At 41.4% G+C, this 20,151-nt stretch overlaps 1 protein-coding gene across 4 annotated transcripts in view; it reads right to left on the bottom strand.

Annotated features, from left to right (window-relative positions):
* The window catches only part of sorcs2 (sortilin-related VPS10 domain containing receptor 2), a 668,617-nt gene that overhangs the window by 136,952 nt on the left and 511,514 nt on the right, over positions 1–20,151 (bottom strand). For all 4 annotated transcript variants that reach the window (XM_072576855.1, XM_072576671.1, XM_072576763.1 and 1 more), the window contains 2 exons: positions 18,415–18,533; positions 14,130–14,219 (listed from right to left, as the gene is read on the bottom strand). In XM_072576855.1, the coding sequence (XP_072432956.1) occupies positions 14,130–14,219; positions 18,415–18,533 (209 nt within the window). The remainder of the gene's footprint in view (positions 1–14,129; positions 14,220–18,414; positions 18,534–20,151) is intronic.

The raw sequence follows: 20,151 nt of genomic DNA, 5'->3' as shown, positions 1-20,151 counted from the left end.
TATTTTACCTGACTGTAATGTCGTTTTACTAACTTTTTTCAAAAACACTAAGGTAATGCTTTGTACCTAGGTTCTTGTACCTATGATGGTGCCATAAGAGACAGACATTGTAAAAGCTTTTCACTGTACTTCTACAATGGAGTACATGTGACAATAAAGGATATTCTATTCTTTAAATATGTGCACTGCTGTCAACTCCTTAGAACACTGACGATGATTCAGAGTAGCCTGAGATAGCTGCAGTCGGTGAGGTTGGATACATCCTATTTCTTGGGGACTAAATTACCTAGATATTTTTGGACAGAACAAAATTGTACTGCTACTGCAACAGCTTGGATATAGCATGGCTGTTTTAACATTTAGGATCTTCTCAGATTCTTGTAGCCTTTGCTGTCTCTAGTGCACTTAGCTGCTTCTTGTTATCACTTAGAGTGAATCAAATTGACTGAAGACTGGCATCTATGATGCTGGAAAACTCCAATGATGACTAAAATAGATCATCCACTCTGGATTGCTGGCTGGAAATAATTGTGAGCTCTTCAACTGTGCCTTTTGCACTTTTTTGCATATGCAGCTCTGCCATTGTTACTGATGGGTATATTTCTTATCCCTCTCATTCCCCAACTATCCACAAAACTCTCATACCAGATGAGGTAGAACTCCATTCTGATTCATTGACAAAAGAACACTTTTTAACATTTGTACTGGTGTCTCAGCAGATTGTCATTTCATCTTCAGGTATTCATGATGGTCATCTGGTTTGATACTGATCAAGGAAGGAGCAACACACAAGTCCATGAGGTTTGCAGTGGTATTCCTTTCTGTTAATGACAGGCCACAGAATCTCATGGGTTCCCACTTTAGAATTCATCTAAGGGATGGCAGTAGATGATGAGCTTTGTCCTGAAACCATGAATGTTCATGGGTCATGATGTCACAACTGGGGCTTCCAAAGGCCATTTAAAGTTTCAGCTGTGATGTATCAGAGCTGTTATAAAAATCTTATTTGATGCCTACTCTGTTTTATAGAATATAACTTTTTACCAAATGTCGCTAGGAATTTCAAAGTGATTCCCCAGAATGATACAGTTGTCATCCAAAAATTAGTAAGATAGTGGATTGCTATTATTTGATATCAACTGTTACTCCTATAAGATACAATAACTTTGCAAAAATCGTATCTTGGAAACAGGTCCAAAACAGTACCATTACTAAATAGATGACAGCCCATGCTTGTATTCAGGGCTCCATGGGATAAATGTTCTCTTTGAAGGAACCTGCCAAATTCCTTTCTTTTGCTGATCCACATTTATAAAGCATTTGATGAGCAATAGCACAGAGCATTTTATCTCTTGTAAGACTCTAATACTCTCTGCTATCTGAAACTGAATGATGACTGCCAATTTAACTTGGCAAAAGCTTTTGGCTTTTAACTTTCATTCATAATTGTCCTGTCTCGTAGTCATATGAGTTGAGAAACATCTATCAATCAAAGTCACTAACTTAGGCTGTGATTTATGCTTTCCATGTGGCCAAATGATTTGCAGATGCCATAGATATCTTAACACAAAAATATCAGACAACTGCCTCTTCTGAATATCTCTGTTACCAATGGCAAAAGATGAACATTGTCTGGCAATAATAACAAAGTTTAGGTTTCAATTGGATAGATCTTGATTTTGTTTCATCGTGTAATATTAAAGATTGTCAACCATCACTCTCATTTTAAGTATCCAGTTTTTTAAAAATTTCTATTCAATAAACTGGGAACAAGAGAGATATAAAATTGGCAGTTAACTCAATATTAGATATTTTTCAATATTTCACTAAGGCATGGACTACTCCAATGTACTTGCCAAAGGATGGTAAAGTGAGTTAGTCATCAGAAAATTTTAAAAAAATGACTATCCATAGAAATGTCTAATCCCTGTGGAGTCATTACCCAGATACATGTCTGTTCTAAGCTGGTGATAAAATGTTTAGTATCATCATGGTTGTTGATCCCTTACATACTGTTTATAAATGTACAAATTATGGTATAAAAATGATAAATCTGCGTGTGTTACTCCCAGAAGGAAATGAAGACATAGAATGGGGAGCTGCCTGTGGAGTTGTAACATGTTCTGGCAATTCGACCAATTTATTTAAATGAAGCTAGAGTTGCAATTTCTATTTAACTTGCACAACATGTGATCAAGTTCACACATCAAAAGTTAGCAGAGGATAGCTTGTGAACAAAGAACTCATGCACTAGCAAGTGTCAGGAGTAGAAAGAACAAGAACAAGGAGAAAGTAAAATCCACAATACCATTCCTGGGTTACAATATAAAACAAAGTATCACAATACATTTCAAAATGGATAAAGATCAGATGATCTTCATCCTTTTGTAACATTCGGCTCATTATGAACGTAACTTAGGATGTGCAGTGTGTCCAGACATGTCACACATTAGAGCTTTTCAAAACCAAAAGAATTCATAGATCACTGATGTAGTAAATTAATGGCATTAATTACATGTATCTTTATTGTAAAGTGTTAGAACTGCTTTCTTAAAGGTACTTATTAACAAAAGTAGCACTGGTATTCTTGTACAACAGGTTACTGACAGGTTAAATGTAATAAAACATTATGTAGATATATTTTTAAAAGATGAAAACCACATTCAATTGAAATAGAGCACATTATTATTGCAGTGTGTGTAGAATGACTCATCTATGTGCCTTACAGACTGCTAGATTATAGAAGTTAGGTGATATGCCTTGTCATTTGGTCTTCCATTTAAGTATCATTAGCATGTGATTCAGATTCTATTTGTTGAAACTGGTGGTTGCCTGATGGCCTGATGGGTCCTTAATGCAACAGGGGTTATTCAAGCATTGAGTGTTTCTAACGGTGTCATACAAGATACAGAGGTTGATGATCATACAAGATCTGTGGCAGTCAGTGCTGCCACATTAAAGATTAGCTATCAAATTTCAAACAAATACATCCGTTAATTTGCAATTTAATCCATGAGCCCATCATAACAATTTTCTTTGTTTTTAGGGAAGGAGAATCTGGTCTATGCTGACATTTATTTAGTGCCTTGTTTTAAAAAAAAATGAAACATTCAAAATGCGAAGGAAACTATTGTGCAAGGTTGTCCTATATGGTTTTGAGTCTCCACAGAGAGTAAAAAAAAACTTCTGTTCTGACTACAAAGATGTTCTTCTTTTAAAGTCTCTAGCTTGAAGCTTTTTTGTTATAGAGTTTGGATCTCTTTCTCGTAACATAACACGTATTAAGGAGCATTTTGATAGTTCCCTGCAAGAGTTAAAATGCAAATTCCAAAGTAATAAATTATTCTTTATTCTTTAAAACCAAATGCTTTCTGAGAAGATAACTTTACTTCCATTGTTGAGCAGCTTTTGATTAGTTTTCATTGAATAATTATACCTGAAAGGTAATACAACACAAAAAACAGAATTCAGAATATTTTGCACCAACTTCAGATGGAACGTACGGCATTTGTAGATTCCAATAATTCCTGTGCAATTTTTTCTCCTCCTAAGATACCATTGCTAACTGAATGTGGCAACTAATGCTGGGGTTCAATTCCACATGTGATGATAGATTTTTTTTTCTAGAATCACTAATCTCTGCCTCAAGAAAGTAGGAGTCAATGTGCTGTTTCATTGCAGGAAGAACACAGCTAACTCCATATATAACCTTTATTTAATGTTCCCACATAAAGATACAAGTAGGACACACAAGAACATTTTAGAAAGCCAGAAATGGCTTTTCAAAGTAAATGAAAACTTCCATCAGAACTTCAGGAACTCTGATGTTTTACTTTGCTTCACATATTATTCTGACTAGCAGTGTATTGGGATCCCATTTGATCTGTCAACTTTCTAATCCTTTGCACTAATAAACTTCAAGAGTCAAAGAAAGAAAAGTTCGAGAGATGTGCATATATCAAGTCTACTATTGGGACAAATTAAGTTCTAACAAGTGTTTAGAAGCTGCCGAGACAGGTATTCCTAACATCAGGAGCACATGAATTTCCTTTAGCAGGGGAAAGTAGTTGCTGTCAATTATTTTCAATTTGTTCAGATTTTTGTGATGTCATGTGGTGATGAAAAATGTATTTCAGAAATGTTCACTTCTGACAGACTGAGGTATGCAACATTGTAAATACTAATGATTGACAACTGCTCTTTGACTAGCAGTGACATCCATGCTCCATTGGCAACTTAAGGCAACAGCCTTCTCTTTAGAGAAATAAAAAGTCATTCTCCACACTGTTTACATTGTTTGTCCCAATTTTTGTCACAGTTTTAATATTGGTTTTCTCTCTCTTTGAATCATTCATCATTCTCAGCTGGAGACAGCAGATGGTTAACAAGCTACCAGACATTAACTCTCTTGTTTAGGTCTTTGTAAAAAGTAAATAGATTCACTAAAATAAAAACAGATTCGTTGTCATGAAACATTGACAGTTTCTTGCTGATTGATCTGCTGAACGTTTCCAGAATGTTATGCTTAAATTCCCATTTTCAACAGTTGCTTTAGTTTTAGAAATTAATTATCCTTGTTAATTAGTCTCATTGAGCACCCACAACTATAACTGACTAACACTATCAAGAAAGTGCTGGCAATTATTATAACCAGATTAGAATTTCTCAGCTGGTAATGGTCCAAGTAGTGCCAAAGCAAGCAATCTATATGCAGCTTGCCAGTTGCTTTTCTCATCCTGTATGTTCAGGTTCAAAGAGAAGATTTGTAGCTCGGGTGCTCGTTGTTGTGGTTCTGTTCGCCGAGCTGGGAATTTGTGTTGCAGATGTTTCATCCCCTGTCTAGGTGGCATCCTCAGTGCTTGGGAACCTCCTATGAAGCGCTTCTATGATGTTTCCTATGGAGTGTATAGTGGTTTGTCTCTGCCGCTTCTGGTTGTCAGTTCCAGCTGTCCGCTGCAGTGGCCGGTATATTGGGTCCAGGTCGATGTGTTTGTTGATAGAATCTGTGGATGAGTGCCATGCCTCTAGGAATTCCCTGGCTATTCTCTGTTTGGCTTGTCCTATAGTAGTAGTGTTGTTCCAGTCAAACTCATGTTGCTTGTCATCCACGTGTGTGGCTACTATGGATAGCTGATCATGTCGTTTCGTGGCTGGTTAGGGTTCATGGATTCGGATTGTTAGCTGTCTTCCTGCTTGTCCTATGTAGTGTTTTGTGCAGGCCTTGCATGGGATTTTGTACGCTATGTTGGTTTTGCTCATGCTGGGTATCGGGTCCTCTGTCTTGGTGAGTTGTTGTCTGAGAGAGGCTGTTGGTTTGTGTGCTGTTATGAGTCCTAGTGGTCATAGTAGTCTGGCTGTCAGTTCAGAAATGTTTTTGATGTATGGTAACGTGGCTAGTCCTTGGGGTTGTGGCATGTCCTCATTCCGTTGTCTTTCCCTTTGGTGTCCGTTTTTGACAAATATATGTCTGTGTTCTTCTTCCTCTTTTTGCAGTTCTGGTGTGCTGCAGTGTGTTGTGACCCTTTTGAACAGTATCTTGATGCAACTTCTTTTATGTGTGTTGGGGTGGTTGCTTTCGTAGTTCAGGACTTGGTCTGTGTGTGTGTGGCTTTCCTGTATACCTTTGTGGTGAATTCTCTGTTCGGTATGTTCAGGACAATTCACCAACATCTCATTGCATTCTCCATGGACAGTGTCGCACTCCTCCATCCATTGTCCACAGAAATGTGAATGACCGAAACACCAGCCTCACCAGTTATCACAGCTGATCTCATATTAACACAATGCACTTCACTGCTTCATCACTGTGCTTCAGAGCTCACTGATACTTTACATCAGAATTCTCCTGCTAGGTCACTCTGTGCATAGAGGCACACACTCATTTCATCTCAAGCTCATGTACAGAGTACATTTTGTAGCTCTTAGCTTGATTTCTTAGCACTTATGTACTCTGCATTTACTTTGAAGTCCACAAGATCACTGGCCTGCATTGCCTTTTACTTCACACAGAAAAGCCAGTAGCTTGGCATGTTGGGCAGCACTGAGCCCTCAATTGAAGTGTACGTGTTGCTGCACATAACTATGCTACATCAATGTCACGCACAGTGGTTAGCACTGCTGCCTCACAGCGCCGGAGACCCGGGTTCAATTCCCGCCTCAGGCGACTGACTGTGTGGAGTTTGCACGTTCTCCCCGTGTCTGCGTGGGTTTCCTCCGGGTGCTCCGGTTTCCTCCCACAGTCCAAAGATGTGCAGGTCAGGTGAATTGGCCATGCTAAATTGCCCGTAGTGTTAGGTAAGAGGTAGATGTAGGGGTATGGGTGGGTACGCTTCGGCGGGGCGGTGTGGACTTGTTGGGCCGAAGGGCCTGTTTCCACACTGTAAGTAATCTAATCTAATCTAATCTAAATTTACATGACAAACACACTGCATGTGCTTCACCAAGTGGCCATGTTTGAAAGTCAAAGGGGACCAGTCCTTATTAGGTTCAAAGCAGACTATGATCAGTCTGGATGTCTCACCACAATCAGCCAAGACACCCATGTGATTACAGTAGAGAGGGATGGCCACACTCAGTCAGTCACTTGGTCCTACCATGGTCTAGGATCATTGAGGATTTGTATATGCTCAGTCCTGCAGTTCAAGTCTAACTAGTCTGGGGATTACTGAACGCTGTGGAGTCACCAGAGGGGATCTGGGCTGTGCTCAGTTGAGACTGCCCTCACAATTTAGTCAAGTGGTTGGAACACAGTTAGTCCTGGGGAATTTAAGAATACTCCAGGGGTCTTTACAGGGGTAATCCATGGATTGGTAAGAAAACTGGCAATCTCAAGTCTGGGATGGTCTACATTATGTTGTGACACTAAAGGGCTAATGACAGTGAAGGGGAGTGTAGGTAGAACCTGATATAACATAGGTGAGCACAGGATACTGTCAGAGTGGAGACGTTTGCAAGTCACTATCGGTCTATTTCCAATGGAAGGACAGTGGATCACAATCATGGTCATGGGAATGTAGTAAACGATGGGTCACAGGGGAAAATTGGTGCTAGTTACAGTCAAGTAAAAGAAGTGTAAGGGTACAGGTTTCTGAAACCTGATGGTGTTGGTTCAGACAAAATAGAACATGAAGGCTTGGGGCAAACCTTGTCAATCACTCAACAGCACAACTGGATAATGTGCCAAATTCAACCAAACTTCAACTGTGCAATAAGCAAGTAAAATGGATGCGAAAGCATTCACAGTGGACGGAGTAGGTGTATTTATTTATCTACAGGAGCATTGTCCAAAATGTGATGCCCTGCTTGGGGGCAGCCAGGCATCTATAGGTGCAGTGAATCTGCCATCAAACTGCACTTCATGTGTAACCCATGCATCGATCAACAATGCTCATTACAAAGCTTGGTCTTAAGATATTGTGCCCATTCCATTGCTGCTAAATGGGAGAGCAGTACACCACAATAAAGCATACTGGGTTGGTTACCTTGACATGAAATTTTCAGCATCCCCACGAGTGGTCATCATTCTGTCTGACCATCTCCAGGATCTTCTCCTCGTAGGGTTGGGACGAGCTGAATGGTATTTTGGGTTAGATGAGCTGTGAGACTGTTGTTGAGTGGAGATGCTTCTTGAACTAGTCACAGCTGTAGACCATTAGCCCATGGTGATATTAGTGTGTTGTGACACAGTTAAGAGTGGAAGTGGGGATCCGACTAAAGATGGTGGCTATTACCCTTGCAGAGTGCAGGTCATTGACCTTCTTGTTCCACTGCTGGGTGATATTGCATTTCATGCAAGAGACTGAATAACCCAGGCTGTTATTTCTGTCCAGAATGCTGACTCTGGTGATGTGACCTCCTTGGCCAGTCTGCAGAGTAGAGAACAGCCTTCCCCTGGACAAACCCATCCATTTTGATATCCGTGTCAGGTTTAAGTTTTCCATCCGGAAGCACATCCTCTGAGAGGCCAGTCCAGCAGCACAGTTTCTTGTTTGCAGCATCTGAAGTGGTGTACAGCCGGCATTTAGAATGGGCAACAGCATGAACAACGCAAATCCCAGCAGCAGTGAGCACCATGGCCTCTGCTGTCATGTGGCTGCTTACAAGAGTGTCTGAGAGCCTAAATACATAATTAATGAGGTGAAGAGAGAAGTCACCGTGAACCAAGATGGGACAGACACCATGAAACTAAAATAACACATAGCCTAAAATGGAGTCCCAAATATCATATGTGCGAAAGGGAAAGAAGGTTGATCCTGCGCAAGACACAAATTTACCCAGTCAAACACCTCTAATGCAAAGAAAAGCAATCTAACATTGTGTTAGCTATTTAAAAGCCGATTATAATAAGAAGGTCTGAGGATGCAGTTCTAGAACCATTACCATTCTGACCTGGATTTAGCAACTCAACGTACAATGCTCATGTTTGCAGATGATACTCAAGTAGGAGTTACTGTGGAATCAAAATGTGGCATCTTAAAAATTACAGAATGATTTGCAAATGATAATGTAAATGGAAGACAGAATTAAACTTCCAGCTCAGCATTGTCCCCATGACTTGTCCGGACTTGTCCTACCTGCCTATCTTCTTTTCCACCTATTCACTCTACCCTCTCCTCCCTGACCTATCCCCTCCCCGACTCACCCATTGTACTCTATGCTACTTTCTCCCCACCCCCACCCTCCTCTAGCTTATCTCTCCACGCTTCAGACTCACTGCCTTTTTTCCTGCTGAAGGGCTTTTGCCTGAAACGTCGATTTCGCTGCTCCTTGGATGCTGCCTGAACTGCTGTGCTCTTCCAGCACCACTAATCCAGAATCTGGTTTCCAGCATCTGCAGTCATTGTTTTTACCTCGTTGATTTTAACCCTACTGCGAATCCTCTTGCAAGGATGTCTGCCTTGAAGAAGCTTTCCTCCTCTCTTTACAAGAATCTCAGGGAGTCCCTCTCCCACTGCAACTCCCAGGTCATTTCCTCTGCCCTGAAGCTCTTCAACCATGTCGTGAAACAAACTCGTTACCACAGCCACACTTGCTTCCTCAGTGCCTGCCTCCGTAACCAACTCATCCCACACGGGCTCCGGCCCACCTTTAAACCAGCAGAGTTCGGACCTGAACAGGACAAACAGTACAGACTACAGATTCAATAACACCAGCAACGGTTCTCCTTCAAGATCCTCCGCTCCACGCTTGCAGCAATGCGCTGGCACCTAACCTCTCTACAGTCATCCCTGCCTCAGCTGAGGGCCACACTCTCTCAGAATTGCAAAGGACCCACTCTGTACGACATCCTCAGGAGAATTCATACTCTCAACAAACAGTATTTCAATTCCATCTCAAACATCAAAAACTGTAAGTACAACAAACTTTTATCTACCCGCCTCCATAACCAGCGCTCCTCAAACATTCCAGAAGATTCCCCTGGCCTCGGAATCTACTCAGACGCCATTAGCCATGCGGCTGATGCAGCTGCCACCCCCACGCTGATCGATGATGTCACTTCCGCCCCCATCATGGCCACTCCCACAACCACTTCCACCCCTCACAATTCCTCATGCATCACACCTGACATCACTTCTGCCCTTGACATCATTGCTGATGCCACATGCTCAGTGACTTCCGCCACCCCTACTGCCGTGGTCACCACCACTTCCGCCCCCACCAGTGCCACTCACCTGCATTCTGCTGACATGCCCCCGACAGACCCCACTGTCACTATCCCCACCTCCCAGAACCCCGAGGAGAACACTACCCCCGCTCATGACTCCACCCCCATTCCCCACACCATCACACCCACTCCAGTTATAGGTTCCGCACCCACTCTCAGCTCTACACGCACACCAGATCCCAACACCCAGCCCTGCCGAGTTTTCACTATCCCCACAGACCTCCCCCTTACTGAGGGCGAACGATCAGTCCTCAGCAAAGGACTCACCTTCATCCCCCTCCGTCGACGCATCAATGAATTTAATACACGCCGTGAAATCAAACAATTTTTCCGCTGCCTCCGCCTCAGAGCTTACTATCACAATCAGGACTCCCGCCCACCTTCCGAGGACCCCTTCGTCCACCTCCAACACACTGCATCCACCTGGACAACCCGTGCTGGCCTATTACCTGCCCTCGACCTCTTCATTTCCAACTGCCGCTGGAACATTAACCGCCTCAACCTGTCCAACCCCCTCCCCCACTCCAATCTCTCACCCTCACGACACACAGCCCTCCAATCCCAACCTCACCATCAAGCCAGCAGATAAAGGGGACGCAGTGGTAGTCTGGAGCACTGACCTCTACACCGCTGAAGCCAAACGCCAACTCGAGGACACCTCTTCCTACTGCCCCCCCGACCATGACTCCACTCCCCATCGCCAAACCATCATCTCCCAGACCATACAGAACCTCATCACCTCAGGGGATCTCCCACCCACAGCTTCCAACCACATAGTCCGGGAACCCTGCACTCTCTGGTTCTATCTCCTTCCCAAGATCCACAAGCCTGACCACCCTGGCCAACCCATTGTCTCAGCATGCTCCTGCCCCACTGAACTCATCTCTACCTACCTCGACACTGTCCTATCCCCCCTAGTCCAGGAACTCCCCACATACGTTCGAGACACTACCCACGCCCTCCACCTCCTCCAAGACTTCTGTTCCCCGGCCCACAACTCCTCATCTTCACCATGAACATCCAATCCCTCTACACCTCCATCTGCCATGACCAGGGCCTCGAAGCCCTCCGTTTTTTCGTCTCCAGACGTCCCCAAAAGTACCCTTCCACCGACACTCTCATTCATTTGGCCAAACTGGTCCTCACCCGTAACAATTTCTCCTTGGAATCCTCCCACTTCCTCCAGACCAAAGGGGTAGCCATGGGCACATGTATGGGCCCCAGCTATGCCTGTCTCTTTGTTGGCTATGTAGAGCAGTTGATCTTCCGTAATTACACCGGCACCACTCCTCACCTCTTCCTCCGCTACATTGATGACTGCATTGGCGTCACCTCGTGCTCTCGCGAGAAGGTTGAACAATTCATCAACTTCACCAACACATTCCACTCTGACCTTAAATTTACCTGGACCATCTCTGACACCTCCCTCCCCTCCTGGACCTCTCCATCTCCATTAATGACGACCGACTTGACACTGATATTTTTTATGAACCCACCGACTCCCACAGCTACCTGGATTACACCTCTTCCCACCCTACCTCTTGCAAAAATGCTATCCCATATTCCCAATTCCTCCACCTCCGCCGTATCTGCTCCCAGGAGGACCAGTTCCACCACAGAACACACCAGATGGTCTCCTTCTTTAGAGACCGCAATTTCCCTTCGCACGTGGTTAAAGATGCCCTCCAATGGATCTTGTCCACATCCCGCACCTCTGCCCTCAGACCCCACCCCTCCAAGCGTAAGAAGGACAGAACGCCCCTGGTGCTCACCTTCCACCCTACCAACCTTCGCATAAACCAAATCATCCGCTGACATTTCCGCCACCTCCAAAAAGACCCCACCACCAGAGATATATTTCCCTCCCCACCCCCTTCCGCCTTCCGCAAAGACCGTTCCATCCGTGACTACCTGGTCAGGTCCACGACCCCCTACAACCCACCCTCCCATCCTGGCACTTTCCCCTGCCACCGCAGGAACTGTAAAACCTGCACCCACACCTCCTCCCTCACCTCTATCCAAGGTCCTAAAGGAGCCTTCCACAGCCATCAAAGTTTTAGTTGAACATCCACTAATATCATTTATTGTATCTGTTGCTCCCGATGTGGTCTCCTCTACATTGGGGAGACTGGGCGCCTCCTAGCAGAGTGCTTAGGGAACATCTCCGGGACACCTGCACCAATCAACCACACCGCCCCGTGGCCCAACATTTCAACTCCCCCTCCCACTCTGCCGAGGACATGGAGGTCCTGGGCCTCCTTCACCGCCGCTTCCTCACCACCAGACGCCTGGAGGAAGAACGCCTCATCTTCCGCCTCGGAACACTTCAACCCCAGGGCATCAATGTGGACTTTAACAGTTTCTTCATTTCCCCTTCCCCCACCTCACCCTAGTTCCAAACTTCCAGCTCAGCACTGTCCCCATGACTTGTCCGGACTTGTCCTACCTGCCTATCTTCTTTTCCATCTATCCACTCCACCCTCTCCTCCCTGACCGATCACCTTCATCCCCTCCCCCACTCACCCATTGTACTCTTTGCTACTTTCTCCTCACCCCCACCCTCCTCTAGCTTATCTCTCCACGCTTCAGGCTCACTGCCTTTATTCCTGATGAAGGGGTTTTGCCCAAAATGTCAATTTCGTTGCTCCTTGGATGCTGCCTGAACTGCTGTGCTCTTCCAGCACCACTAATCCAGAATCTGGTTTCCAGCATCTGCAGTCATTGTTTTTACCTCAGCCATAATTTAAATGTAAAGTTACATGAAATACTGCACACAGGAAGGAAACCCGACAGCTAGGCGCTCCATTGATGATGCTAAAATATTAAAGAGTAAAACTGGAAATGATCAAAAACTTTTTGTGGACGTGACTACAAAGATGTCAGTCTATACTGAGCTATTGGAATATTGAATAACATTCCTCACATCAAAAAGTTAATAGTCAAACTTTACAGTTCTCTAGCCAAGCAGCATCAACTTAAACAGGTAGAATTCTGGTCAGCAACAAACAAAAGAACCATTTGCACTGACATACTCGAGGGAACAGCTACAACGCTGATCCCAGTGTTTGAAAGATCTGAGGTATGAGGAAAGATTGGAGAGAAACCTGGGCTTTTCAGTTAGAACAGCACTATCTTTGAGATGGTGTTTTCAAGATATACACGCTTGATATGGGCAGAGGAAAAAATATCGTGAATATTCCTTTTGGTACTACAAAAATAAAAGCCGCAAAAGTTTACAGTTGAGTTTTTGCAACTACAGAGAGCTTCTCCATCGCTGTGATGATGGCTGAGGAGGCTCAAATCTACAAGAACCACCCTGAAAGCACCATTTAAAATTTTTGTTTTGTGGGGGAGGATAATAGGTGAGAGAATTCTAAATTGCACATCCATGGAACAGCTGTCCAGAATAAAATGCAGCTGCCTCTAGTCTTGACTTACTTTTGTCAACTTAGACTGGAAAACACAACATGCATATATTAGACTGATGGTCATTGGTCTGAACTTTGTAGAATTGCTTTAATAGGTAGGGGCACCATTTCAGAGATGTAAGGTATGCTCTTGGATTTGATTCCAGGCGGCCTTTGTGAGTGATCAACTGTCCATCTGATAGTTTAACGTAGACATGAATATGTACATAAAGGGCATGAATTCATCGGAACTGTCAAAGGAGCTGTCAAACAGTCAAACTGTTAAAAGTCCTGCCCTTTCAATATTTGAAAGAAACTGTCTGGAGCATTCTTCAAGATTGCTTGCTATTTCACTCTGTTGACACAAGCCTGAGGGCAGTAATTACACAATTAGTGTTACATGACAGATTTCAAAACTTCTTAATCATGACAATGAGGTGCCTGCCATTTCAGTATTTGATTGATATCCCCAAATGGTTCGAAACTCTTTGAGTGAGACTATGAAATCCTATGCTTGTTTTTATAAGGGATTAAAGAAAATTAAAGCAATGAGTAGATTTACTGAGAGTTTTTTTAATGTCGTAAGTGCTTCAGTGGATATTCAAGCATTTATTGCATCTCATCCCAGCATAAACCTCAAAGTTGCTATTGTGAGTACTGAAGAAGTTGGCAATGATACTTAGAAAGATGAAGAATAATGGGTGAGTATCAGTTTGCATGAGTTGCTCTGAAGTTACCATGGGGCTAAAAAGGGCTATGGATGCTGAGTTCTCCTCCAAATTGCTCTTAAACTGATCATCAATTCCTTGGCGACCACTGAAAACATATTCACTGTAAAATTACTTTGAGTTATATGCAATGACTAGGTACTGCTGCTTGAGTAATCCACATCAAGTAAATGATTATTAAGCAGCAAGTAACTATTGCTTATCAAAATAAAGATGCTTTATATAACAAAAGGGCTGTATTAAAAATAATAGATGACAGTGTCCTCCGCCTGCAAGAATTTCAATATGTCTGTTCACTAAATATTATCACACTTTTCATAAAGTAGTTACCTTTGGTAGGGCATACTTTGGTAACTTCATCTGAATAAACTCGCCTCTCCGGTAAGAGACATAATACTTGGTCCGATTTTCAGAAGTTGCCTTAAAAAAAAGTTCAAGATTGTCAGCATGGAAATATTAATAAAAGTTTAAAGATTTTGAAATTATTTAATTAACCACATGAACATTGACATGCAACTAGATCATTGGTAATATTTAGAATGAATTTATTTCTCCCTTGCTTTGTTTGTTCTCCATTGTTTTCATCCTCATTAGAGCTCTCCAGCCATGGGGACAGACACTTGAACCCAAACTGGTCAGTGTCAATATTCTGAGGTTAATCAGCCCTTTGACTTGTCTTCCAATTTCTGTAAAAAATCTTTTACTCTGGGTTGTTGGTTCCTAACCCTAACTGCTGTTTTGATAATTTCTAATTAAACATAACTGACCAGATCAGACTTTACTCTCACTCAGGAAATCAGTCGTGAAGAAAATTCTTCAGAGTCGTAAACCTTCATGAGATGTTTCTGTACAAAGCATCTTAAATGAGTATCTAAAAGTCACTTTCAATCAAGTATCACATAGCAATTCTCAGAGGGTACACAATTGAAATGTAAGCATGAGTGGCTGCACAAAACAAAATACTGTGAAGGAATATGATGTGAGAAGCACAAAAAGGAAGCAAGATAATTTTAATATGGAATTTATGGGGCTAAATATTTTAGATTAAGGGGAAAGAGGAACCGTTGAAGTGATGACCCAATGAGAGGCGATCAACATCACTGAGAAGAGTTGGTGAAGTGAGGCCACTTGCAGAAGAGCAGACAGCTCGATGAATAAGCACATAAGAGTACAGTCTCATAGCTATGATTGAATCCTGGCTGAAAGATGGGCAGGATTGGCAGTTCAACGTTTTGGTTATAGGATATTCAAAGCATATAGAGGGGGAGATAGTGGAGATCTCAATACTGACTAAGTAATCAACTTACACTAGGACGAAGGGATGACATCTTGGAATGATCATCAAATGAGACAGTATGGCTAGAAGTAAAGGCACAAAAAGGGTTGTGGCTGTGTCCTATAGACAAACAGTTATGGAGCAACAGAGGATCAATTATGTTCTATAATCAAATTTTAGAGAAACATAAAAATAATTACGGTAATTGTCGGGGTTTTAACTACACCGATATTAATTTGGATAGTTTTATTGTACAAGATAGGGAAGGAACAAAAGTCTTAAAATGCATACAGGAGAGCTTTTCAACCAGTACATATAGAGTTCAATGAGAGAGAGAGAGCAGTTTTAGATTTTATATTCACAAATGAGTCCAGGCAGATGAAAGACCTATCATTATGGAATGCATTTTGGAGATTGCAATCATAACTCAGTTAGATTTTGGACAGATTTAGAAAGGTATAAGGATGAGCCAGAAAAAAAGTTCTAAATGGGGAAATAATAATTTTACTATGATACGATTTGGCTCAAGTGGACTAGAAGCAGGTACTTGCAGACAAAACTATGTCAGAGCAGTAGGAGGCATTCAAGGAGCAAGTAGCAAGAGTACGGGGCAGATATGTTCCTGCAAAAGATGGAACTAAGACTGGAAAACCCTGGCTGACAAGCAACATAAATGTTGGATTATGAAAAAAAAAGTTTATAATAGATACCAAAGGTTCGATATGGCAAAGTCTTTGGAGGAGTATTAAAAGTGCAGGGAAAGCTTAAAGGAAATTAGGAAAGCTAATATTGACTGGGGAATTGGGAAAAAACTGGTTGGGTATTTTAGAAAATATACAAAGAGCATAGAAATAACTAGGCAAAGAGACCATAGAAATAATCTCTGTGTGGACCTAGATGACATGGGCACATCCCTCAGAAAGTACTTAGCCTGATCTTCCCATTGGAAAAGGATGGTATTAGGAAAAAAAAAACAAAAAGTGAGAAGAGGTTATAGGAGGTTTAGCAGCTTTAAAAGTGGATAAACATGCAGGCCCAGTGAGATGTATCTTAGGCCTCAAGTGCATGTATCTTATCACATGATAAGAAAGATGGAATTGCACTATAAAGGGTGCAGAGAAGATTTACCATGATGCTGCCTGGGCTGGAGTTTGAGGAACAACTGGATAGGCTGGGGTTGTTTTCGTTGGAGCAACAAAGGTTGACAGGAGACCTGATAAAAGTGTATAAGATTATAAGGGTCAGATAGGAAAGCACTTTTTTTAATTAGTAGAGGGGTCAATAACCAAGAGGTACTGTTTTAAGGTAAAGAGTAGGAGGTTTAGTGGGGATTTAAGGAAAAGATTGACTAAAGGTCAGTGGGTATCTGGAACTCACTGACTGGTGGAGGCAGGAACCCTGAAGCCATTTAAGAAACAGATGGACACCTGGAATACCATTTTTCAATGATGACAAATAATAAAGCCATGGTCTAAATGCTGGAAAATGAAATGAGAATAGTTCAATATTTGATGACCAATGTGAACATGATGGGCCAAACAGTCTCTTTTTGTCTGTGCTGTAGAAACTCTGACTTTATGACCTGAATATTCATTAGACAACACAATTTAATAGACAGAATCAAGAAATATAAAAGAGTCAGAATAAATATAATTAAGAGGAAAGTGGATGAAATTTGTTATTGCTGATTAAATAGCCAGTCGTCTAATCTATCAAAATGGATGCACTAGTCCTAAAATTGAAATGCCTGCTGAGTTGATGTACCAAAAACATCAATCTATCATCAAGAAAGTACTTAAAAGACAAACAATTTCACATGGACTGTGGAAACACAGGTCATGGCTAACAAATTAACTTGAGTGGAGGATACAACACATTAAGTAATAAATGACAACTATAAATATTTTTACAAAAGTCACGGGAAAAAAAATTTTGCAACTACAATTAAAACTTTTGCAGCCTTGAAAAACCACAATCTGAATTGAATAAAGTGTTGGCCAAACGAAGAGCAACGCTAATAGTTTGAACCAAAAAACTGTGAGCACCAAAACACCCTCAGATATCAGACCAAGAATATTTCCCAATCAGAATATTCACATATGGTTTAAGTGAAGGCGTTACCAGCCAGTTGATAAAATAATGCAATATAGAGAAATCTGAATTTTTACGAAACCAAATAAAGAAAGCTCTCTAGATATTGAAGGTTAATATCAAATAGGGGTTAATATTGCTCGCTGTGCGACAAAATATATTTATCTTAAAATAATAGACAACATTTACAAAAGGATATTTCAGAGAGGTAAGCAAGGAAAAAAGATATGGGCGTAGTAATTGATCAAGTGTTAGAAGTATAATTTTAATACATGGTAACAGTTCTTAAAAACAGAAAAAAAATATGATGGGGCATAATATAGACATTTATCAGTCTAATGAATTTCTGTGTCACTGCATGAAGTAACAGTGGGACCATACAGACTATGGAGTTAAATTGTAGCCAATATACTTAACGATTTATACTGAGGCTGTATGGATTTAGATACAATCAAGAAAACTAAGGCAATTCCAGATTTCAAGTCACTGATGTATAAAGAAAAATTAAAGAGGGACGCAACAACTTAGGTGCCCAAGAGACAACTTGCAGGAGCCAAACCAGACAATGAGTTGCCTTTATTGATAGTTTGAGAAGTGTAGCTGGGGAACAAGGCATAGGGGTGACACTGTGCAGGGCCGCACATTAGTCGGCCTTGAATAATTACTGGTTACTCCCATCAACACTGATAGAAATGGGAAGAGTATTGACAGTGCATGCTCCATCCAGTAGTACCTCAAAATTGTAACTGGAGGTACCATAAACATCATTGGATCTATAATTGTATAGTTCAATTTTAAATAAATGGACACACAGCCTATGTAAAAACATCAGAAAGTACTTGTGTACTGAAACATCCATTTCCACTTGTTAATTTTTGGCTTTTTTATGGATTTTATTGAAAACCAGTATTTGAAAGACTCCTCCACTGGGTTCAGATTCTGGTTACTTAACTTAAAAGAAACCTAGTGTTGCACACTGCTGATCTCAGGGGAGTTCAAAGCTGTGCAACCCTGATCTCTGAGAAGTTGATCTGTCCACAGAACAATATGCATCTGTTTATTAAACTCTGTACTTACTGCAATAATCAATTTACCTAAAGGTGAACGTCACCACAATTAAATTTTATTTCGGCTACAAGTAAAGGCCGCTTACCCAGTCTGCTGTAATTGCTGCCTATTTATCTCCTTTATAATGGATTCTGTGTACAAATAAGTCTTGGGAAATGAATTATTATGTGAATTAATTACCTGAATGAAAATGTAGTCATCATTGACAAGCAACGAATTCTGATCTATATTTCCAGAGAAATGCGTTTTCAGTGCTTTCTCAGTGCAGTTTTCAAGGTGGCAGGTGACATAAAGAAAGTCTGTGAGAAAAAAAGATCAGTACCTCTCAATAAATAATTACTGCAGAAAAAAACATGCCTGTTGCTATCAAACTTAAAACCTGCTGTGCAAAGCAGCAAGAGAACAAAATATTTCTCAATTCAGCTTCAAAGCCCTTAGCTCAGATTACCTCAATATATATGACCAAAAGACTGATGGTTTTTAGCACCTTGTTTCCCCCTTGTGCTTCAGGAAACAGAGAAGTGACCTTGTACTTAGTGAGAAAGATTCTGATTGATCACAGATGATACCTATGGTAGATATTTTTCTTGCACATAACACAGAGATTTAATAACCATTTCCAAACAGAAATGACCAAGTAAAAGTGACTTTTGTAATAAGAAACAGGAGCATGCATTTCACAGTTTGCTAACCTAAAATCCCAAGCACACAATCGTAGACTTCTTCTTTCTCATATAAAGGGATTACGGTGGCACAGCGGTTAGCACTGCTGCCTCACAGCACCAGAGACCCGGGTTCAATTCCTGACTTAGGCGACTGACTGTGTGGAGTTTGCACGTTCACCCCGTGTCTGCGTGGGTTTCCTCCGGGTGCTCCGGTTTCCTCTCACAGTCCAAAGATGTGCACGCCAGGTTAATTGGCCATGCTAAATTGCCTATAGTGTTAGGTAAAGGAGTAAATGTACAGGAATGGGTGGGTTACGCTTTGGTGGGTCGGTGTGGACTTGTTGGGCCGAAGGGCCTGTTTCCACACTGTAAGTAATCTAATCTAATCAAGATGACAACATCGTCACAAATGACTTATGGTTAATGGAAATTGTAACTTTATGACAGAGAAATAGCAGTGCAATATTTCATTGGCAGTGTATGTGCACCCAGAAGCAAATCTGTCATGTGGCAGCTTTGCTGACTGAAACTTGAAATGTGTATTATAGATGCAGATTTCCAGCATGCATAAGCGCCCAAACATCTTACAAACACTGCACTGCATTAATCATTTTCACTTGCCCAGACTAATAATATTTGTTCTCCATCTACACAAAATAATCTGCTCATTGCAATTACCCTAAAAGGCACCACTTGGCTTTTCTCTCCAATAATTACAAATATAACAATATTCATCACTTATGTAATAGCTAATCATCAAATCCATTACTTTTCAGAAGTAGCTATAGTTAATAAAAATGCTAATAGCCAAATCAAAACAACTGCCAACCATAATTACCTCAAAAGGATGTACTTTTAGTTTTAACCTCAATGCAATTTGGGTCATTTTAATCAGCATGAGGCTACATTCCTCAACAATCCCCAAGTAGAAAATACTGTTGCTGAGTTGTTTAAAGCAACAAAGTAGTTAGAACCTCATCTCAGTAGTGTTAAGTAACAGTTCACTAATCAAGTCTCCAAACAGTGGAGCGTGCTTTTAGTGATTAATGTTTTCTTTTAGGTGATCCTGTACAGAATCAAACAACTTCTGGTGGACTGCTGCAACAGAATGAACAATGTGGGTGAATACCACTCAAACAATATAAAGACATGCCTGCACTTTACACTATATGTTCAGTTGTTTAAAACTCAAATATTTGCTTTCATTTTTGGGAATGGATTTTCCAAGAATATTGGGATCTGTGTGAACAGG

This window comes from Chiloscyllium punctatum, chromosome 1 (genome assembly GCF_047496795.1).
Source record: "Chiloscyllium punctatum isolate Juve2018m chromosome 1, sChiPun1.3, whole genome shotgun sequence".
Lineage (NCBI taxonomy): Eukaryota > Metazoa > Chordata > Chondrichthyes > Orectolobiformes > Hemiscylliidae > Chiloscyllium > Chiloscyllium punctatum.
This window is presented reverse-complemented; position numbering and strand designations above follow the sequence as displayed.